Consider the following 23,180-nt stretch of genomic DNA (forward strand, 5'->3'; position numbering starts at 1 on the left):
TAAATTGATTAAAAAAATGTTACTAGAATAAGTTGTATGGAAAATGAAATTCTTTGACTTCTTTTTATAGAAAGTTTTTTATTGAATCCTCTAATCGAATAGACCAAAAACTAAGAGGAAATTTAGAAGAAATCCAAGAGAATATTTCACTTACTTTTTTTGTGAGTTAAAATTTTTTTCAGTGTTAATTTTAAGAATTTTAAGTTCTATGTAATTTGATCAGCGAATAGAAAATAATAATAGAATTTCAATATTTTTTAAGCATCGGTAAATTTAACGCCAAAAATGGAACAGCTAATTTTCAGGATTGATCACGACGGTCCGAATGTGTCTTGTTTTTTTTATTGATTTAAAAAGTCAATCATCTCCAATGAAATAAATGAATGCCCATTTTAATATTTTAATTTTGAAACAGTCATCTGTAAAAGCATACAAGATTAAATTTTAAAAAACTTAATCAAATTAGTAGAAGATTCTCTTAAATTCATATTGAATTTTCTGTTAATTTTTTAGAAAAATAAGGAACTAATGATTTGTTTTCAAGCTCAGTTCAAACGGGTACAACCCTAGCACAAACAACAGAATTAGTTCATTTTCCGAGAAGCAATTCCCGGTCAGCCACGTACATACGAATGGCTTTGTCGCCGCCAGCCGCCAAAATCGACAGTAGCGCCTGCCACCACCGAGGTTATAGCTCCGGGGAGTTGGGGGGGGGCTCCGTTTGTACTTATTCAAGTGTACAAATGATGAACTGTAGAGAGAATTTTCAAACGTTGAGAGCACCGGTGTGCAGGGATTCAACTATCGAGACAAAAATGTGGCTGTACATGTGGACCCAGCGCCACATGTACAGCTTAGCTTTTTGTCTCGACAGTTGGATCCCTGCACACCGGTGCTCTCAACGTTTGAAAATTCTCTCTACAGTTCATCATTTGTACACTTGAATAAGTACAAACGGAGCCCCCCCACATTATTCCATGTTTTTGGTTACAACGGAATTTACGGGAATTAGTATAATTAGTTGTTACCCTCATCGTGTTTGATGAACGTGAACGGGAATTAATATATTGTTTATCTAAGTGATAGAGAAGAGGAGATAGATATTATAATGACTCAGACAATTGTGGAAGCCGATACCGCTGGTGTAGTTAGAAAACTAGCTCAAATTATTGAAGAAAGTGCTAATAATGCAATTAGGGACAATGAAATATTCAAACTTGGTTTATCAGGTGACTATTTATAACTTGAATTAGCAAGAACTGCAGGAGATTTCGATAAATTGTTTTGTCTTCTATGAATCGCAATGAGGGAGAGTATTTCATGATGTTGCAGTTATCACTCGTGTTCGAGTGAATTATCGTCTAAAAATATGCTGGATATTTCTCGAAGAGAAAAAAATATAATAAATATTAATGATCATTGACCCCAGTAGTCGTGTGATAAAAGGGAATACGTAAGTCTATTTCATGTAGACCCTTGATTTTTGGTGAATATTGACGTAATGAAGATCGATAATTAAAATTAAAAGATAGTTAACTATTTGTTAACCGAAGTTTTCAGTTAATTAAATCATATTAAACTCCTTAAAAGTAATTTTCGATGATCTAAAAAATTGTGAATCATTTAAATGAAATGAGAATCTAATGAAATGATGCTGAAATTCAATGTTAAAATTAATTATTATTGTTTGTCGATGTTTGATAGGTGGATCCCTAGTCAAATTTTTATCAGACGGATTACCCGCAATAACAACTGATTGGAGCAAATGGCGTTTCTTTTTTTGCGATGAAAGAGTTGTGCCATTTGACCATGAGGATTCAACGTTTGGTGTCTACAAAGCCAATCTCATCGGCAAAATTCCCATAACTGAGGATCAATTCATTACAATCGACTCGGATTTTTCGGGTAAGGCCTGCAAATTAGGTTCCCACTGTCAAACAGTCGAGTAGTTCCTAGATCTAGGAACATCTGTTGAGTACTTTCTAGAAATGCGTCAAAAAAATGAAAAGAAATTAAGAAATGCTTTTTAACTTTGTTCTTTGTTTACAGGAAAAACCAAATCATACAAAATCGATTGAAAGTTTGTCCGGGAATCCATTTGAACCATGAACTTTTGAACAATTTGAATGAATGATTCATCTATTAACAAACAACTCGATAGTTAAGCTTAATAATTTAAGAATGAATTCCATATTCAATATAAACAGAGAAATTTTGCAACTTACTTCTATTGGAAATTTTAATTTTTGATATAAATTATGACACCCTATTGATATAAAATGCAATTTGATGTTACAGCTGTAGAGGCTGCGAACGATTACATAAAGAAGATGGCAGTTTATTTTCCTCCGGACAGTTTACCAAGGTTCGACTTGCTGTTGCTGGGAATGGGTCCGGATGGTCACACTTGTTCGCTCTTTCCTGGCCATCGACTCCTCGAAGAAACTAGTCGATGGGTCTGCCCAATCAATGATTCCCCAAAACCGCCTCCCTCGAGGATTACCCTGACCTTTTCGGTCATCAACAATGCTAAAGCATGTATATTTGCTATTACCGGAGCTAGCAAAGCAGATATGGTCAAGGTGATTTTATCTGAATCATTTACTTTTATAAAATTTTACTTTTTTGCGAAAAATCATTTGACAACCAATAAAACTCTTGATAACACAAAAATTATCATAAAAAAACTAAATATCAATTAACATTGATGCGTAAGGGTGGCCAACCCCAATTTCCATGCATAGATGCAACATATATATTCTCTTATTATCTTTTTTTTCATGATATTAACACAACTTATTCAATTTAAAATGTTAAACTAAAATAATTTTCATTCCTCTGCATTTCCTTTTTTTTCGACTATTAATTATTTTTCAAATGAAATTCACCCCCTTGTTCATGATACTCAACTATTTTTCAACTTCAGCGGATACTAAAGGATAAAGAGAATCTTCCTGCTAGTCGGGTTCAACCAACCAATGGGAAATTGTACTGGATCCTAGATCAGGCAGCAGCTGGTAACTTAACCGCTAGTGAGACTGGCTAAGTGACTATTTTTTACTTGTACTTACACTCTATTTTTGTTTCTTGTACAACGACATTCCTAACGTAGTTTCTCTCTTTGTAATGTTTATTATTCACTCTATAAAATCGTGCAATTTAAGACGTATTACTCAGGTAAACAATTTAAAATGCTGAACTCTCATTTCTTTCTGTTAAAAAAAAACATCTGGATGCATGTACATACGAATACTTGTGATAAATACAATTTAAGTAGTCAAAAATTCTGTACGATATTAAATATATGTTGAGTAATACAACAACTATGTTTAGCAACAATTCATTACTAAACGTGTGATTAAAAAATAATTAATTACTTCCATCAGTGACATATTTTTGGTAATTTAGGGGGTAATTTATTTGAAAAATAGACCATATTGTTCAATATCAGATGAAAGCATCTTCATTTCAAAAATGAAGATTTTAATTCAGTCGTTAGGCGGGGGAGAGGAGAGAATAAACGTTGAAATGGCCATTGTGTTCAGTCCGGGCATGAATGATTGAAAACAGCGAATCACTTGTCTGTATTATTATCTTTTAAATGTATTTTCGATCGAAAATATGGACAGTTCGATGTACAAGAGATTTACTGTAATGCATAAGAGTACAATGATATCGTATTGTTCAATTTTCCAATCAGTTCAGTTTTACAAGCTTTGATTTGCCATATAGTAGCACGTGTTTGTTAACTATTTTGATATTGAGAACGTGAGCCATCATCGTAGGCTTTTGTGAAAAGCAATAGTAAATATTTCTAGTTTTGATGCTCCAATAATGCTGAGGTCTTTGGTGATACAATTGAGTCAATTATGAATGAATCAATAGGGGACCAAATATACATAGAGATGACAAAAAATCCTCTCGAAGCAATTGTAACAATTATTTTCAACGGAGATTTCTTAACTTAAAAACTTCTCCTACTATCCCGGGACTGGGTTCCTTTTGCACACTCTTTCCAACACAATGGTCGTCAATAAATAATGTTTATTCTTACAGAAAACCTATACATTGTATGTACATGATGAAGCTATAAAAAATATTCAACTAAAAGGGAAAAAAGTAATGATTACGATTGCTCATTTTTACAGTCATGTGCCGTCAGTCCCATACAGTTTTCTCATTAAAAAAAAATCTGTATCAATTGTAAAACCATCTCACTCCTAATTGGATCTTAATTCGGTAATGAAGTAGTCAATGTGTTCAAGTTGATCCAAAAGTATTGGGTAATTTTCGCGATATGACTCGAAATTGCAGTGCGATAGAAATTTTTTTTTTCCAAGACACTTTCATTTAGTGTTTGATGAAAGAATCATTGAAAATTGAAATTGAGTTAACTCTATTGTCCACTTTTAAACCGTTGCTGAATTTTTGAATGAAAAAATCGTAAATCTCCATTAAGGCAGAAACAAAAATAGAATCTAAGATTTCTATCTCAGTTCTGTAGGAAAAATGTTATTTCAGATACACCTCTCGTAATATGGCATTACGCGTGGTATAATTCACGCTGGGAATGATACTTTAGATGCACTTTTTATGTCAACACTTAGAGTTCCAAAACGGACAATGCAATGAAGCACGTAATTTTTCATTGAAAATTCTGCAGTAGTAAAATGATAAAATCCAGAGTCAATATGTTACATTCCTCTAATCATAAAGCTAAGTCGGTACTGAAATGTTTTAGAGATAAATGTCAGACTATATCTTGAGTTAACAATATTTGTAGCAAAAAAAAAATGTTACTCTACAGTTTTTCCAAAAATCCCTTCTTGTCGGGACCAATGCTCAATTAAGTAGAATATGGAATTCAATTGAACATTTTTTCTCCACTTTAATAGTCATTTTATTTTTTCGGCAAAAAAAAATCAGAAGAAAAAAACAATTAGAAAAATCGAATTTCATCAACTTGTTCTATTGCATATTTTCGTCGAAAATTTCAGAAGAAATGCCATGCCATTTTCTAACGAATTTTAAATTTTTTCATATATTTATAAGTTTTTAATTGATGTTTCTTGTAATTTAAAATGGTTTTAAAGTCTCCGTGAACGTGTACAGAGACACATACGATAATTTCTAATATAATACTCGCATAGGCCACACACGATTCTTTGATCGAGAATTAAAATATGATGAGAATGAAAATGATTTTTTGAGCATAAATTACACATGATGCTTCACCTCATTGGAATCGTCAAACCGGTCGAAGAACAAGTATTAAGGGTCAATGCGTCAAATTCGTAGCGAGAGCAAAAACACCCTATCTTTTGGTTAGTGCTCGAATCGCCATTTTTCTGATTATATTCACTTCCATTCGTTTAATATTTTACAGCTGATAATAATTTAATTGAAAAATTAATAAACCCTAGCAGAGATTTTCATCACGTCATGTTGACGCCTAGAGCTTGTCTGAAGTGCTCGTATACCACGTAGCTTATTGATACTGCTGGGGCAACCTGTGAAAAAGTAAAAAGAAGTTTGAGTTAGTTGTGATGATTGTGATAAGCAATTAATAGAATTTTCACAAAGGAATGACTCCAGTTGAACAACAATTTTGATGATAAATTTGACGTTTTTTTTTGTTTCAATTTTTTTCGTGATTGACGATAATTACCTTCAGGAAATTAGGTGTTAGACCACGATACAATCCACGAAAACCCTCTGTATGCAAGATATCTTGGAAGACGCCGATCATAGTTCTTGAATTTGTACTAGATACTTCTGCTTGCAATCGCGTTCTGACTAGAGCGAGGGGATAAGAACACACTTGTCCTGCTGTACTCGAGGCAGTGCCACACAAAAGCAGAACCCAAAAGGCTGGTTGTTCATTCTTACTGTGTGATCGTAAATACCTATTTTTCAATGTCTGAAACAATAATAAATTAATAAAATGGAAAAAGAACAATTGAAGAAATATAAACTTTTCCTCTAATTTAGACAATAAGGGTTACCCTCTGGTTTAATAAATCAATAAATCAATTACATAATCATTCAAAATCGCTGACTCATGAGGTACATTCAGGAAAGAAAAATGATAAGTAATGATAATTAATGTCATCTAGGGATTTTACCTCATACACAGCCAAGTCAATCCCAGCATAGGGTAGAATGCCAATTAAATTGGGTATATATCCTCGGTAAAAACTTTTTAAGCCACCTTGAGCATATATTTTTTGGGCTGCGTCTATGATACTGTTAAATTCACCTGTCTTTCTCAATGCAAGTCTCGTTTTCAAGACCTGAAAAAAAAGAAGTTTTTAAATGACATTTCTATCCAAATTTATCAATTAAATTGCGGGCGAAATTTCGAAAAATACTAATGCTTTCTCGAACAGTTTTTACTTAAAATGTAAAAGTTAGAATTTGTTGGCACAACGTGGAACATATTTTTATGATGTAGAGAAAAAATGATTTTTTTTTTCATATAATGATTAAAAATATGACGTTACCTCTAATGGATAAATTGCAGATTGACTAATACCCCCAGCAGCAGATCCAGCGATAAATCTCTCATCAATGCCTAATTCCCTTGAATCATTTCCCTTGATGAATCTCTTAATCTGTTCATACGCTGCAAACTTGAGAGCTGTTTCAGGTCCAATTTTAAGTACGTTAATTCCATTCCCTCGCCATAAACTATGTATACCACCCTCTTTTAACATATACTTGAAGCAACTGGTAATATTGCAGTGTCGTGTTCCATGCACCTACGAGATAACATCGACAGATTTTTTTAACAGTATTTCCATAAATTCAATATCACGTAAAACAATTTAAGGGACGATTTTCTGTAGAATTTTTTCGTATCGAACTTTTCAAATGTTTTTCGCAATATTGTTCTGTATCTTCTATATCAGGAAAAATGAACACAAAACTTGGCAAATTTGAGTTGAATAAATTCATGGAAAATACTTGTATAAAATAATTTATATGGAAAGCATTCTTTAATTCATAAACTGGAGTGATGAATTTACCTGGAGATAAACTTTTATTCGGTCTAGTGGAGCTGTACAAGTACGTGAAACAGCACCAGCAATCCCACCAGCTAACAGATGTCTCCACCACATTCCTGAGATCATTTCACTGCTTGTGAAGTCATCGGGGACGCCCATATCTTCCCCAATATCCATATACTGTAAACAGCCATATTAAATTGTAATCCTGCATTTTGTATGGAAATTTTCATTTCTTCACAAATTAATTTTTAACTGTAGAATCATTTCTAGAGAATGATTCTTCTTAGAACATTGTGTTTCAATTTTCGAAATTTTTCACCCGAGCAGTTATCGGTGGATAGATCGACAACGCAAGGTTGCAAAGTGAATTGAAGTGAAACTATTCTCCGATCTGTGAATCATGCTCCAAGGACGCGATTTACTGATTTATAAAACTTGAAACTTGAAGGCAATTACTAAGTGTAACGAATAAAACAACCTGTCAAATTCACGGAGAAAAATATTTAGTAAAATTATCAAATTATGCAAATCATTTTCCGGTAGTGTTTAAGACTGTGAATGAAAAGGAATCTGAAATATTCATTTTTAAATTTTTGCAGAAAATTTCAGATTGGTTGTGTTAATAAAAAAGAAATCTGCGTATGCTCAACAATTTTTGTAAAGTTCGTGGATTTCTTGTACGTTTGATTGACTATTTTCTCGTTTTTCCTGATAATTTGTATTAAGTTTTTCTCTACGTGTGCACATTACTGCTTGCAAATGTACATGACTTAACAATTTGATCTGACACGGTCTTTGGACCCCCCCCCCTCCCCCTCGCCATGCCCATGGATTTTTTTACACTAAAAACTACTTCACCATCTCCAAGAGACATAGTGTTAATGCTTTTCCTCCAAGACTCGATACTTAACTTCACCCATATCTCCAGCATCGAAACACTGTCTATATTTTTTTTAAGCGTGTTCATACCGAGTGAAAAATTTTTCCTGAATTGTTTATTGTGTCATGTAAATTGAAATGATAGACATGGAGATAGAAAACGAGGATGATCCCTCCTCTAATGGATTAACGCGGCCCCTGTAGCAACTATCGGGCAGTTGGCCAAGATAAAACCGCTCAATTTTTGACTCATTGCCCAATGTCAGTATCAAAAATATTTAATTCGTTGGCGCTGTGTACTTTTCCAATTCGGCTTTCACGTTTCCATTCTTACGTTTGATTGAATAACCATGAGAATGCGAGGTACTTTCTACCGTTCGGGAGACTTGAAACATTTATTATTCATCTCTTGGCATTCAAGATGCCATGACAAAATGATTTGGACAGAAAGGCCAAATGTCTGAGTATCACAGGCCTTTGGTAAATTGTGACCATTATGCGACGAGCCATGTGCATAATTACTCCCGTTAATAGGTCCTCATTATTGTATATTGTTAAATAATTATATAAATTTTCAGAAACTACAATGACGTGTATTTAGATTTATCTCACGATTCCACGCATTACATAGAGCTCGGCGGGAAGTTCAAGCTTCAGCGTGACTCATCGTCTATGTAGCATCATGCGGATACACCTCGGAGACTATTTCGGGTCGACCAAGATATCCATTAATTTTGCAACTGATTCCCCAATATTATCAAATATTAAATTCCATATAATTCATTGACAAGAGCTTTATGAAATTTCAACACAAATTCGATTCCAAATAGTTAAATACAAAGAGCTATATCATTTGAAATAATGACGGAAATGCTATAATTATGTCTGGTCGCATTAACAAACATTCCAAAATTAAATTCAAAATGGTACTTCATGATAAAATATTTGAAGCAGTATTTCAAATAATAATTCCCCCATTTTTTTCATTATTCCACATATTTTTGAAATGTAGTTGGTACAATGTGCTTCTGCTCTTCACCATTTCATTGGATAAATGTTTCTCTAAATTTGCCAGTATTGATGTTTTATCAGGACAAACGTATTTTAAAGGCAATAAAAATCGAGCCTACTTTCACTGTTAAGTGTCGACATACCCTTTGAAGTAGTTCATGATATCTTTGAAGAAATTCTCCACAAACTTGACACCCATTCCCAACATTCCTCTGCTCCAAAAGTCTAGTGGAATTCAACACTACAGCACCACTCATTTTCCGCAATCAATTTAAACTGATCGACACAACTACTAATTGTATAGAAGTAAGAGGTAAACGCGTAATCCAAAGGTCTAATCGACAGGTAGAGAATTTCACTGGATATAATGACCTTGGTGTGGGCCCGCGAGGCGCGTGGTCGGAGCTCGATACCGAGACTGAGAAGCAATGAGAATTTCAAGTGACCACCAGTTAACGCCAGTTAGAAATTGTGATTGTGACTGGGGAAGTCCCCACCATTTTGCCAGTGATATGTCTGTTCTGTTCGCGACATCAACGTCAGTGAGAAGACCCCACGTATTGGTGGAAATGACAAAAAGTTTTATCGCTTCAAGACCAGTCTGGAGGATTCCAACGGTATTTTTGTTTTATTCAATTTCGCTGTCAAAGTGTGGACAGATACGTATTTGTTTTTGTTTATTAAACTTTTAGATGCTGATTAACCATATCCTTCTGACAATATTCTTAATCCTCGGGAGCTCAACGCTTTTGAAGGATTCATTTCTGGAAGATAATGCCAAGTGTTTTTACATACTATAAAATTATGTAAGAACTTGACAACTCAAATTAACAAGTTGATCATAAGTTCTATTTGAATAATAATTATGAACACTAGATAATTTATTTGGATTTACGATAAAATTCAGATAAAGTCCGTTCCACGTGATTGATTGAATGCACATTATCCTTCTATTTTTCCATCAATAAATTTTGCGAATCTTCTTTTCTCATTTCCAAAAGCCTCAGGGTCCACAAAAAAAAGCTAAAATTTCTGTGATGGCTTGATAATATCCAACATTCGCAATGCAGTCAATTATGTTGATGTACTAGCAATTGACGTCACTTGAGTCGAAACGTCTGGATAGTACTTGCTTGGTTTCGATCCACAGAACCTTTTGAATCCAATTCACGCTGCTGCCAAATACCAGGGGAAGAAGAAATGCAATGATGATTATGAATCAGTTTTTGAAACATTTTCCTGACATTAAAAACGTCTCAATAAAATGGATAGTTATGCTATGTGAACTTGAAACAATGTTGAAATATTCAGTGGCATTTAAAATTCAGACAAATTTATCATTTTACTCAGAGTTTTTTAAATTATAAAAAATCATTGCAAAAAGTGTATAAAAAAACGAGATAGACCAAATCATATCAGACGCATTTGATTTCATTTACACCCCGTGACGTCATTCTTCGGCCTAAGCTGATGAAACTGCGGGATTTATTTCACAAGAAGGCTGGAGATATTGCATCCATCTTTTTCATGGACTCTTGAACTCAGATAGGATTTATTAGAACTATCGAGGAGCATTTCCCTGAAATCCTACGACGAGTCTAACATCAGAGTGTACTTTATCCCATTATTTTTTTAATCAAGTCTTGATTTTTTCCACTCCCAATGTATGTAATCATATCAGAAATGATAACAGGAAGACCCCACATATTTTTCATTCTATATATGTTCTTGTGTCAACATGGCAATTCACGTGTATTGAATGATTAACATTTGACAAAATATGGTTCAACATCGACGTAGCAACGTCGTTTTATCATCGCCGAATTTTAGGGAGAGAGTTACAATTTTCTGATCATCTTTTTTTGTAGAATAAAACCAGAGCCACAAAAAACGTTTTCATGAAGTATTTTCAAGGATGTAGAGTGCATGATGTAACAACCTGAAGCAATTTTCACTATTGTAGGTGATATATTCTGTGAGAACCCTTACTTGCTTTTCCAAAATCGATTTAATCCAAGAAATGACATTGAATTTATCCTCAGTCATGATGAAATTTTAGAATACGAATCAAGGAGGAATCATAAAAAGACACAAATTCGAAAGGATTGAACAGGAAACGTTCCACTGATCTCGCCAAAATCTTGGAGATATCGCACTCTATTCGAGGATTGCGCATGCTTGATCCGCACGCAGAGAGACCAAGAGCCAGCTTGTAAGAAGAACAGCTGGGCATCAAGGTCATTTAACATACTCAGCCACACTCAGCTACGTCACTTTTTCCGATGGTGGGGAAAAGTCATCGGGTGGGAGAAATAATGGAGAAAAAACGGGAAAATGAGCGAAGCATCACTTCGGTTATCGGACGAGCCCTCGCACTTCGACGAATGAGTGTTAGTTAAAATATTATGAGACTTATCATTAAAAAGGTTGGGGTTGGTATTATCTTGTCGCGGATGAGCAGCACGTAGAAACGTTGTAGTGGGGAATATTTCGCGACAACAATTACCGACATTCACTCGCTTAACGTTTATTCATGAAATTTGCCTAATTATTTGGGACGAATCTACCTTTTGATTTTTTTAACATCCGGTTGAAATTATTTGCAAATCGATACATAACCCCAAACTGCCATTACAAATTTCAACCAAAATAATTATTTGATTGTTACCCAACCCAATTACCGCGCTTTGTTTATTGTTTCTGCACGCTGCTAATTATTTTTCATTCTAATAAAATCATTGTTTCAACCATGTACTTATGATGGCGATTTGTAATCACGTGACCCTCTCCAACCGGGCCTTAAAGCTATTTATTCACCCCCCCCCCCCAGTTTTACCAATATTACATTAATTATTCACTTGCATGTTTCATCTAGAAGCATTTACGTTCATTTAAGCAGAATAATTAGCAGTTCTAGCAAAATTGACAATAAACAAGCACACAAAATTATCAATTACAACGTATTATTTTATATCATCCCATAATGTATAAATTTTTGCATGACGTAATCCCCATAAAACAGTCGATTATGTCAAATGATAGTTATAAATGATTGCCAACTTACTGTAGAGTGTCGCCAATATGTGATAAGTGCGTGAATGTCATCGCTCGGTGCATACAACAGAAAATCTCGCCATTCATTGAAAGTTATACTCAAACTGCCATCTCGATCCATTCTAGAATTCCAATGTAATTTGATTCTTAATTATCTACAGGAAATGTTTCGATCATCTATCTTATACCTTTGTAATAATTTTGTTGCTTCAGTTCTGTCCATTTTTATCCCCAGATCCTTGTTAAAGGAACTTATCAACTCCTCCAGATCAATTTTACCTGAAATATGAGGTTTTATAGATGAGAAAATACAAATAGTTGTTTGACAATAATCGTGATATTTATGTTATAACTTTTTTTTTGCATATTTGCATCCACTCTACAATAAGGGTTATAATTAAAATAGATCTACCTTCCGTAAATCCAGAGATATTCCCTGAAAAGCCAGCTACGAATTAAGTTGTCTTACCCTTTCACCGGTTTCGATTTAAATTCAACCGTTTTACAACTTCAGTGATATTTTGATAAATGCTGTGAATAATTAATGGCTATGGTGCATGTCTGATGTACTTCAGAAGTGTCACGAGCTTCTGTTCAGCTAGGCTGATAATATGTTAAACAAGTGACGTAGGCAATTCTTACCATCTTTATTTTTGTCAAGATGGGTAAACTGCAGACGAAGTTTCTTTTCATGCTCAATAACGTAGTGAATGAATTCAGCTAGACTTATATCGCCGCTTTTGGTGCTGTCAGACTCTTGCAGGAATTTCTAAAATATTACAATCATTTTATTATTAATGAATCCTTAATGTCATTGATTTATTACATGTAAATTTTGATGATTAGGACGAGCTGGCTTTGAATTAGCGAAGGATTGAAGAAAATAAAGGCTTATAAATTGAGTGAGATAAAATCCTGGACTAGATGCTGTCTTCACTAATGTCATCGACAATTACTCGTCATCAATTGGTAGACGTTAGCCTTAGTGAAACCTTACAAAATATAGTTTAAAAATCGTCGGAGACATAATAGAATGGCGAAGGCTGTAAATGATCCAATGGAATATCATTCAATTATTAACCTTTTGTTCTGTAAAATAGGATGAAAATCTCCTATATTCTGTAATCTTCAATGACGGAATCACGTTTCAACGAAAATCTTCAATGAAATTGGTTTCGTATAATTGTAAATAGATCTTAATATAATCACATTGAGAGTAAATTGTAAAAATTCTGAAAAACTAGAAATAATTTCTCGAAAACTCGTTTAATTGTAAAAACGATTAGATGGAATAAATAAATTGCAAGAAAATGGTAAAAAATAAAGACCTACGAGTGAAAGCGTTGGCTATGACGAAGCCTGAGTGAAAAATACAGACAAGGTCAATTTTGTAGGGATGAGATTGAGGTCAAAGTAAATGTAAATACGTTTAGGCACGTGGGGAAATATTTTTCTAAAATTCTAAAATTCCATGAACAATATATTTGAAAATATTTTCAGATGTCCTAGCATAAATTATATGATATAAAATAATAAACAAGGAAAATATACCTCTGCATATCGTTTGTGTACGCCAACTTGATGAAGAGCCTGTGCCAAATCATGTACATCGATCCTTCCATTGCCGTCGATGTCCAATTGTTGAAAAATCTTGGAGAGTCTCTCCTCCGTCTGTGCTGGCAATTCATGGAGATAATGAGAAGGTAGTACCATATGTACATTGGTCCCACTTCTCGTTGGCATTGTTGGATTTTATATTTCCAGAATTAGTCATGCAAATTCGCGATAAAAGACGCCGACCACTTTGCACTGTGAATACCTTGTGCTGCCTCAAATATGCAATGTTTAAAATTTCTCAAATTTCAGTTGAAAAAGGGAAAGATTGAACCACACACTGATAATTAAATAGCAGAAAAAGCAACGATTAATTTATGAAATTAACATGAGCACAGGGGAGGAGGTTAAACACTGGGTTAACACGAAAGATTCTTGGTGCGCAGCCGACAACGAAGAACGTTCTACGTCCAGTTGAAACGAATTAGCTGACCAAATATGTTGAGAGCTACTACTGGCGTTTGGTACTCTAATAGAAAATACCACCGACAATTAATTCAGCACAGTAAACCCATTAATTCGGAAGATTATACGACATATTCAATTTAATCAACTAATATGTATTTATTTGGTGGGAAATTTGACAGAGTTTCTACATAGATTTCGACCGGCTTCAAAGTTCACCTCATGCGCGTTGTGTCATTATTCCCGTGTCAAGTGATCGTGGATTACACCGCTGACACGCGTTCTTGGAAGTGGAATAAAAGAAAGGCTTTTTGGAACAACTGCATTGTGGCGGCATCTGTTACTATTTCAAGTAAACTCAATGCTGGAATATGCTCCATTTCAATTAGAAAATAATATTATTCGCTCTAGGAGCAACTTGGACTAAACTAAGTAAACTAAGTAACTGTTTGTTGATGGAAAACTTCATTTTTAATCTTAAAAATCAGTGTTGTTGATAATCATCATATTTATTTTAACCCGGCTTTAAGTTTGTTGACTTTTATATTTGGACCTTAGTAAACCTCAATATAATTTTTACAATCTTTAAGTACGTCCTCAAAGGACAATAATCCTTCATTTTTTTAGTAACACAATGAAAAGTTCTCATAACTAATACGTGTATTCAGAATTATTTTATTGAGTATATAAATATACAAGTACACTTGTTTGTAAAATACAGAAATTTTACATTTTTCTTTTTTTCTCAAACATTCCACCTCTACAATCTATCAAATTTTTTTTTTCTCTTTTCGAAATATACACCGGAAAGATGGTTGATTCGATTACAGACATAAATCGACGGACAAAAACAATTAGATGCATTTCATTTTTCTAACTTTTAAGCCCTATTTACTTATGAAAAAATTGCAATGTCAGTTATCGACAAAAAGTAGGCACATTCTTTAGACTTGACATCAATTGATAAAGAATAATTTTCTGCGGAGCGCATAACAATGAATTTCCTCGATTCCGTGCATGCATACTCGTTTCAAGAATAGTTCGTTCCTTCATAACAATTATCTGAGTGATTTCTTCATTATTATTATTATTATTTTTTTTCGTTATAAAATTGAGAAAATTCTTAATATTTATTATTTTGGTACAATGATTCGTTCAACTTTTCAGTTAAAATCCATTTGTAACCAATATATAATCATAACGTGTCTTCAGTAAATTAAAGAAAATATTAGAAAAAAAATTTACTTTGCTTTCCATTTAACAATTCACATAAATAATATAAACTTCAAGTGTACTGGCTTATAGGAATTATATACGGATATGTATATAATTATTCTGAACTTTTGTTATGTGTTAAATGTTCAAAACAAACAACTTAATTATTACTTTTTGAGTGTGAAAATGTTCATACCATTGACAATAGGTATTCCTTGTATATGCTATCCTCGATACATCTATATAGTGACATGTTTAACATGCAATTAATTCTGAAGCTAGTACAAACGTTGACGTTGCACTTATTACTTCCACATTGTACACAGCCCTTTCATCTTCCATCTCATTCGTCAACAAATCCATTGACCGCCCTTTTAATTTTTTTCCCATTAATTTTAATGTTTATTGTGTAGTCCTTAATGAACTGGCTAAAAAAATACGTCAATTTTGATATTTTTGTTAAAAACTTTTAAAAGAACATTTTTTAACCCAAGTGGTAGTCAATCAAAAGTTTTGTATATTTATTAAAATAAGTCTTTCGATATTGAAGGACGATAACGAAATTTTGGTGAAGACATTTTCTCTAAACCCACGCTGTCCAGGTACTGCGTCTGGAAATACTACCCTTCAAGGCTAGCTATGGAAATAAATCAACCTCCTCCATGTGCTTGACACATGGATCTTATAGGTCGGGGATGAAGATGATCTCTTTAGTACGGCTAGACTTGAAACTGATAATTTCGAGAATATTGATCAAAGAATTATGCAAAATTGTGATTGACTTAACCACTATACTGAGGAAAAAAACCATCAAGTTCTCCTGTAGTTTACCAAAGGGTTGGTTAAAAATTACCAGAATATAAATAGTATGATTTAAATTTGCCAACGATTTGTTTTACATTATTATGTGCAAAAAAAATCATTTGCAAATTCATTCTCTTTGATAAATTTCATAATTGACGGGACCTAAAGAAATTGATACTTTTCAATTTATAATTCACCGTTAAATTTCCATCGAAGATTATTCAATAACCGAAGCTCATCAACTCTCCACTCTTTTGTAATTCAAATTCCATGCATAGTAAGAATTATCCCAATTGGCATGGTTCTTTTTATACTATTTGATACATTAAACGAAAAATATAATTAAGAAGTAATTTCAAAAACGGGCATTATTATTTGAGGAAAAAAGAACGATTTTTTTAAATTGCACCATTACATTCCTAAGACAATACTTGATCATTTCAAAACATATTTACATTTTCTAGTTGAATAATTATTTTTGCTTTCAACCACCAGTTCTGGAATTCACTGAATTCATACCGTTATATTTTTTACGTAGTTCTTCACATTGAGCAGTTCGATAAAAACAATTTTTTTTCTGCAGAATAACAAAGTAAAGTATTCATAATAACACACTCGAAGGAAACATTACTTTCCATTATTCTTAATATCTCGCCATAAACCACTACAAGATACTTTCCAATAAAACTGGAATTTCTCAATGTTCATGCTATAAGTATTATCGTTATATATTCACTGGAAATAATATTATGAATTAAAATGTTTATACTATAATTTGCAGATGTACTACATTAATTCTTGCATCTGTAATCACAAGTTTCGTTATCAATAAAATTCGCCATTATTGCGAGAAAATGAAAAGTAATTTTTTCAACTTGTACCAATGTCAATTATCAATTTACCACTGACTATTAATTTTAAATGCCAATCATCTGTACAAGCTTTGAATTTTTAATTAAGTAACCGTTGTCTCAAATATCATTATTTGGGCTATTTCATTCGAGACAGTCAAAGAAACGTAACTAAATAATAGTGGTCATGTTTATAAAAAACTGATGATACTTCAATCTCCTTCGTTGGAAAGTTAATTGTTCTTTCTTCCTCTGTTAAATTTTAACAAATCTGTATAATGTAGACAGACAAAGGTTTTTGAGAAATACCTCTTTACTTACACCGAGAATTGACGAAAAATAAACTTTAACTGAGCTATTTCAAGAAAAACTATCCCATCAATCAAGTCAAGTTTATGTATTCAATGTATTTTTTAAAGCACCAATATTGTAATTCCACACATCTTTTCCCAACATTTTTACTACCTTAAAAATGTCTATAAACGGTTTGTAAAATTCAGACAGTTCGCGATTTTATTTGATATTTTGCTGTTGCAACATTCTAAACCACAAATCTCTTAATGTAAATAAAGATGTACTTCATGAAACACTGCGTTCTTCTCAGTGTATGTCCAAAAAGAACTGTTTTCAACAGTTTTACCGTCCTGTATTAACATGCAGTTGCATGTTCTGCGCTTATTACATGATCTATTGCCCATTACCATCTCACCCTGAAACTAGATCGATGGTTACATCTGAAGTTTTGAATATTCTTCATATATATTGTTGGATTTTATTTTTGAACCAAACTAAAAAGTTATGAGATAGTACGTATCAAATGAGTTATTTGTAATCTTTTAATCATTAATAAATCGAGATCAATCTCCAAAGCGAATGACGGTGAGGTGTTGACTCATATGACACTTCATGTAATATATTGAAATCCAACAACTTTGCTTTTACAACTGAAGCTAACGCCTCAATACTTTTATGTGAATATTTATGTTACGAGTGTCTTCAAAATCTAGTGTATCGATCTGATTCGCAGAGTAATTGGAAATGAACAGTAGTTGAATATCACATTGTACCTTTTACACATTAAAGGCAGATCTATATACCACGGAAATTCTAAGTACTATTTATATACATATATATATGTATGTATATATATATGTATATATATAATTATTCTGGGGTTAAAAGCAATGCAGTCCATGATTTCCTTTTTTTGTGGTTTTCTGGCTCCTGATAACCTGAGTTTAGTTTTCCTCAATAAAACAAGTTCTTTTGTCTTTTTGTTCTTTAAGGCCCGGTGAGATATACTGAATTGTCTGGAACAACTAGTTTTCATATTTTCTCTGCAACTCTGCAAAAACTAAAAATACACCTTTTCAATTTACATATTAGGATAATTGCAATAAATGCAAAGCCGGTAATGCCTGATGTGGTGGAGGAAGGGGAAGAGGGGAGAGTTATAAAAGTAAATAATTTTCTGAGGGGTGCAAAGAGGATTATTTTAAAATATTGGTCTCTGAACTGTTGTTAAATATTTTTAGAAATTTTTTTTAATCACCATAGTGTTACCGTAAAATCCCTAGAATCCTGGGAATTAGAGAAGTTTAAATGAGGCGATGATCAAGTGTCACTTTATTGTGAGGTAGGGGGAGGAGTGGCCCAATTCATATTGCTAAGTGACAGTGGATGGCTATCTCAATTAAATTTCCCTAATTTCTAGGGTTCGATGAATTTTACGGTAAGACTAGGGTAATTACAAAAGGTCTTAAAAATAATGTTCCATGAATCGCTGAGGAAATGGTTTACTTTGCTAATCCTAATCCTCCCCTCTCCCTCCCTTTTCCACCGCCAAATTAGGCATTATCCGCTATCTGCATTTATTGCATTTATCCTAAAATATAAATTAAAAAGCTCAAGTTCTATATTTTCATTTTTTTTTCAGGATAGTTTCATTTTTCTGTGTATTTCTGCTCGATATAAGACTGCAATAAAGTTTCAGATAAAATGTAAAAACAAAAACTATCTATTTCAGATAGTTCAGTCTATCCAAGGGGGCCTTAAAACAAAAATTTTAGTGTCAGTGTCTTCCATTCTCGTGCTAGATTTTTTCAGAATATCGTGGATTTTTTCGAATAAAATGCTTGGAGAGTGTAGTATAATTTTCGTACCTGTAAAAATTCCATTTTATAATTGTTTGACGTTGTCCTCTTCGTTGGACCAACGTTTCTCTTGTTCTTTCAGTTCGAAGTCCCAGCGCAATTCCAATTCACGCATATCGTTCGCTATATCAACTTCGTAGGTATCTTCCTGTAATCAAAATAGACGGATTAATTTTTGATTCCGAATGAAAGTTTTGTTTTTAAAACCATGTAAACAATACTATTTCGGGTATACCTTCAAAGTTTTTTCACAAAGCAAAAATTAAACTTACATCATTAGCCTTGACAGCTTTGTCAATAGTGTAACCCATACTCTGATTCTGCACCAAATTGTTAACTGATGGCGCAGAGATAGTATTTCCGTAGGGAGTCCAGTTCCGCACATCTTTTTCCTTCTCTCGGATTCCTGCTTCAATCATCTGGAGCTCTTGCGCCAGTCTCTCGCCCTCAGTGAAAGCAGCACCCTGTGTTGCAAGCTTAAGATCGTTGATTTTTTTTTCAAGATTTTTCAACTGTTGCTTAACCTTTTGTGACTCCAAAATCAAGTCCTTTGACATACATTCTTGTCTCGCTAACTGTACGTTCGCAGGTGGCTCAGCTTGTTTACAAGAGCTCAGATTAACGTAGGCCTCGTTAAGAGCAGATGCTGGCATTGTTGGTATTCCAGAATTCGTTCCAATTGTTGTGTAAGGTTGGTGACCGTAGTACCATGAGCCCAGGGGACTCGTTGCTGGAATCGGCCGTATGGTTTGGATTGATGGAGGAATTCCGTCGGTGTAAACACCATTTGTCGGAATCCCATTTGGTGGTCTGAATAATGATTTTGATACCCTCGAGATAGGCCCATATTTACTAGCTGGTGATGCCTCAAATGGAACAAACTCGTCATCAAAAACCAAATCAGAGCGTCGATGATTATTTGGGTAATTGATGCCGCAAGGAGGTAGTTGCGATGGTCCATTAGCCCAAATCGAGTAGTTCTCTTGAACCCCCTCCGTCTGAATATCATAATTCATTTTAATCTGACTCTGATGCGGCTTGCTTACAATATTCTCCAACTGGTTAATTATCTCCATTCTTCTCTGAAATAATATTGCCAATGTTTTTGCTACTGATCTATGTTTTTTGCTGTTGTTAGTGGGAAGACTGTTCGGACTAGAAACCATCTGATTTGGATCCCACACGTGAATATTTGGATTGTTATAATCAATAGCAGTATTTTGAACGACGTAATGCATGTCGATGTTTTTTCCAGGAATTGATTGGGGATTAAGCATCGAGTAATTGGATATCGATGTACTGTAATTATTCTCAATACCCACTGATGGCTGGAGGGAACTCACTTTGATTGAATTGTAATTCTCTGTACCGTGATTATTGTCAATTGATTTGGGCGAGTGATAATTTACATCATCACATTGTTTAAATCCTTTCCCCGGTGGGCTTATTGTTTTTTCAATTTTTGAATCCGGACTTGCAGTCAATTGCAAACTTGATCTTGTACTCAATTTTCGACTTTTAGACCTGTATTTATCAAGTTCCATATCGCTGTGAGCAAATGTACAATTAGTAGCACGTGGACAAGATCCCCTGAGTGATAAATCTCGGCACATACTGACTTTATATTTAGATTGTCCTGGGCCAGTGGTATGAATGCCTTCCTGAGATTTTCTGGTTCCATGCTGTTGTATATAATCAACAAGAGCTGTCACGACGATTTTCACCGCCTCCAGCACCGCTCGGGTTATGGGCCAACTTGGACATTCCGTTTCTGGGCTCGGATCAATAGCAGCGAGCAATTCTAACTGGGGGCGCAGACTACTTAGTTGGCCTGGATCTGGTGTCCTCTGCAACGCAATCACCAGTTCCTGGACACTCTGAGCGAATGACTGTGGTGTTTGCAATTTATCAATAATACTTTGCATGTGGGATTTGTGACCAGTATCTCCATACAACAGTGCTGACCATTGATCTGGCGCTATTCTCAGTCCAGCTTCAGTGGCAATTTGAACAATCTGAGCGTCATGTTCCCTTCTCAGAGCCTCGTACGTTCTAAATTCTTCTTTTAGCTGCATTAAAGAGGAATCTCCCTCTCTCTTTGATACCTTAAAACAGCTGGCTCGATATAACAGTTGGACAACGTGCCCAATGCTAGTCTTGGAGGCTTGGGGAAAGTGAGGCTCCAACCTTTGCACGACAAACATCACTAAAACCTTCCTAGACAGCGCAGATCCATCCTCAAGGGCCAACAGCACAAGTTTAAGTACCTCCTCCTGCATTGCGGGCCCCAGAAATTGGCATCCTCGTGCCCTCACAGCAGCCCATAAATTAGCGCTCAACTGCTGAGGATTCTGATGTTGAAGTATGAGCTCTGTTACTGATCTCTCCCCAAGACTACGAGCTGCCCTGACAGCTCGAGCACGTCCCTCAGGTTCTACCAATTGGCATCCGACAAGTGTAACGAGTTTCCTCTGCATGGGACGTGAGACGAGACCCATTCCAGCTCCATTCGCTGGCGCCGCCTGGCATGGTTTAAGGTAAAGGGCCAATTCCTCGATGCAATGTTTTGCCACGAGGTAATCGTCATATTCCTCAGGGGGCAGTAACTTCTGGGAAGTTGAACTTGCTGGGGAAGAGACTCCATTGCCAACTAATTGAAGAAGTGCTTCGTTCAATGGTAAACGCTCGATTTCCGTATTTATTGCATTCTAACAAAAATAGAGAGGTAAATGAATACAAATAGAGATTTTTCTCTATAACCGATATCACATAGCAGAAATAATAAAGATACATAAGACAAGAGTCAATTTGATACAAATGATGTCATAATTTAATCATAGGCCTCTCGATATTTTCTTTAAAAATCAGTCGCCACAGAATGGTTATTATTTCCTCACTAGTCGAATTATGCCTCATTAACAATGTTGGAAATATTCAAATGACTTGAGGAATATCCGCTGCATCAGAAATATTAAAATTCTTCATGTTCAATTTCATCATATGTTGTAATTCTTCCTTCGTCTGGAAAAACTACTTTTACACCATTCACATTGAAATAATTAAGGCAGTATTTACCTGATCAAATGGACACTGCTTTCTGTGCAAATTAGCAAGGCAAGTGCGACATATTGTGTGACCACATCCAAGAGAAATCGGTCCACGTGATGTTGAATCAAAATCGTGACAGCAAACTGGACAAGACAGGAATTCAGTCCACTGTGGTGCCTGTATTGGCATTCTGAAATAGAATGATTAATCAAAATAGGTTACTTTCAGTCGTAAATAATTTTGTTTATTTTTTTCATCAATCAGGTTTGTCATTTCGCTTTGCCCCGCTCCCCCCCGCCCCTTTATATTCTAGGATGAATTGTGTCGTTTGGATACATCAAACAAGAAAAACTAAATAGTAATTTTTCAAATTTCAAATGCGAAAAAAATTATATTTGCAAGCACAAGGAATTGTGTAAAATGTCAAAACAGTGAATCCATAATTTCTTTTTCCCATCTGTTTTTATTGCGTATCGTGTCATTTTTCGTCTTCCTAGTGTGTGCTTGATAAACGTGCTGTTGCGTAGTTGAATATATCGTATAAAAATACTAGCAATTAGAACAAATATCAGGTGCACAAGTTAATGATGAAAATAAGGAAATAAATAAATAGTATTATGACCTTTTTAGAAATTTATCCCCACCCATTGTTAATCTGCCTGTTCTAATTAAAAATATCCTACATTTTGAGGCAGCAATGGCATTACGTCTTCATCCCCTGCAGCTCCATTTCATTCTCAATAACGACTTAAAACTATACCACTATATCTAACAATGTAAATCGTTAACAATGAAGCGAATATTGCAATACGTAAAACGTCTGACGTCTGTTCGAAATTGTCAAACACGATGATGCAGCGTGGTTGGTAACGAACCCCCAAAAATATATCACACAACTGCAAAAATAAAATGAGTAATACTTGGTAATGATTAGAAATGGACCCACCTTGATATAACTTTCACAAAACATCACAATAATTAATAAATAACGCTGACGATGTAATTCTTCTTCCAAATATTTCGCACGTATTTATTCCACGATTCACAACATGAAAAACACGGTAGCAAATAGAGGTGCTTCTGAGACGTATTTTTTATCTTTTTTTTTTCTTAAAAGGAAAATGGGAAATAACAAC

The 23,180-nt window shown here is 34.4% G+C and overlaps 3 protein-coding genes and 1 long non-coding RNA gene across 16 annotated transcripts; 2 read left to right on the forward strand and 2 right to left on the reverse strand.

Annotated features, from left to right (window-relative positions):
• Positions 1–887: 887 nt before the first annotated feature.
• LOC135161232 (6-phosphogluconolactonase) lies at positions 888–3,323 on the forward strand. Its single transcript, XM_064118636.1, has 4 exons — positions 888–1,229; positions 1,705–1,905; positions 2,299–2,582; positions 2,927–3,323. Exons 1-4 carry the CDS (start codon positions 1,109–1,111, stop codon positions 3,044–3,046), a joined length of 726 nt encoding a protein of 241 aa, XP_063974706.1. The 5' UTR covers positions 888–1,108; the 3' UTR covers positions 3,047–3,323.
• Positions 3,324–4,027: 704 nt separating this feature from the next.
• Positions 4,028–13,698, reverse strand: LOC135161223 (calcium-binding mitochondrial carrier protein SCaMC-2-A). Of its 3 annotated transcripts, XM_064118621.1 has the most exons (9): positions 13,506–13,698; positions 12,597–12,723; positions 12,143–12,233; positions 11,965–12,076; positions 7,029–7,187; positions 6,504–6,761; positions 6,126–6,293; positions 5,669–5,920; positions 4,028–5,510 (listed from the first exon to the last, which is right to left on the reverse strand). In XM_064118621.1, exons 1-9 carry the CDS (start codon positions 13,695–13,697, stop codon positions 5,436–5,438), a joined length of 1,434 nt encoding a protein of 477 aa, XP_063974691.1. In that variant the 5' UTR covers position 13,698; the 3' UTR covers positions 4,028–5,435. The 3 variants fall into 3 exon arrangements, with proteins under 3 accessions (XP_063974691.1, XP_063974694.1, XP_063974693.1); XM_064118624.1 differs by lacking the exons at positions 11,965–12,076; positions 12,143–12,233; positions 12,597–12,723; positions 13,506–13,698 and adding an exon at positions 10,890–11,030; XM_064118623.1 differs by lacking the exons at positions 11,965–12,076; positions 12,143–12,233; positions 12,597–12,723; positions 13,506–13,698 and adding an exon at positions 9,044–9,335.
• Positions 9,383–14,691, forward strand: LOC135161238 (uncharacterized). Of its 9 annotated transcripts, none has more exons than XR_010298736.1 (5): positions 9,383–9,517; positions 9,593–9,706; positions 9,902–10,875; positions 10,960–14,073; positions 14,156–14,691. It is a non-coding gene; the product is annotated as an uncharacterized LOC135161238 (long non-coding RNA). The 9 variants fall into 9 exon arrangements; XR_010298728.1 differs by lacking the exon at positions 14,156–14,691 and having other exon boundaries at positions 10,960–11,290; positions 12,801–13,808; XR_010298735.1 differs by lacking the exon at positions 14,156–14,691 and having other exon boundaries at positions 10,960–11,290; positions 13,455–13,808.
• LOC135161218 (roquin-1) lies at positions 14,629–23,163 on the reverse strand. Of its 3 annotated transcripts, XM_064118608.1 has the most exons (5): positions 22,991–23,163; positions 22,072–22,234; positions 19,269–21,704; positions 19,006–19,144; positions 14,629–18,197 (listed from the first exon to the last, which is right to left on the reverse strand). In XM_064118608.1, the coding sequence occupies exons 2-4, from the start codon at positions 22,231–22,233 to the stop codon at positions 19,022–19,024; spliced, it is 2,721 nt and encodes a 906-aa protein (XP_063974678.1). In that variant the 5' UTR covers position 22,234; positions 22,991–23,163; the 3' UTR covers positions 14,629–18,197; positions 19,006–19,021. The 3 variants fall into 3 exon arrangements, with proteins under 3 accessions (XP_063974678.1, XP_063974676.1, XP_063974677.1); XM_064118606.1 differs by having other exon boundaries at positions 14,629–19,144; positions 22,991–23,162; XM_064118607.1 differs by lacking the exon at positions 22,991–23,163 and adding an exon at positions 22,728–22,924 and having other exon boundaries at positions 14,629–19,144.
• Between the last annotated feature and the right edge of the window lie 17 nt (positions 23,164–23,180).

The sequence above is a fragment of the Diachasmimorpha longicaudata genome, chromosome 4 (genome assembly GCF_034640455.1).
Source record: "Diachasmimorpha longicaudata isolate KC_UGA_2023 chromosome 4, iyDiaLong2, whole genome shotgun sequence".
NCBI lineage: Eukaryota > Metazoa > Arthropoda > Insecta > Hymenoptera > Braconidae > Diachasmimorpha > Diachasmimorpha longicaudata.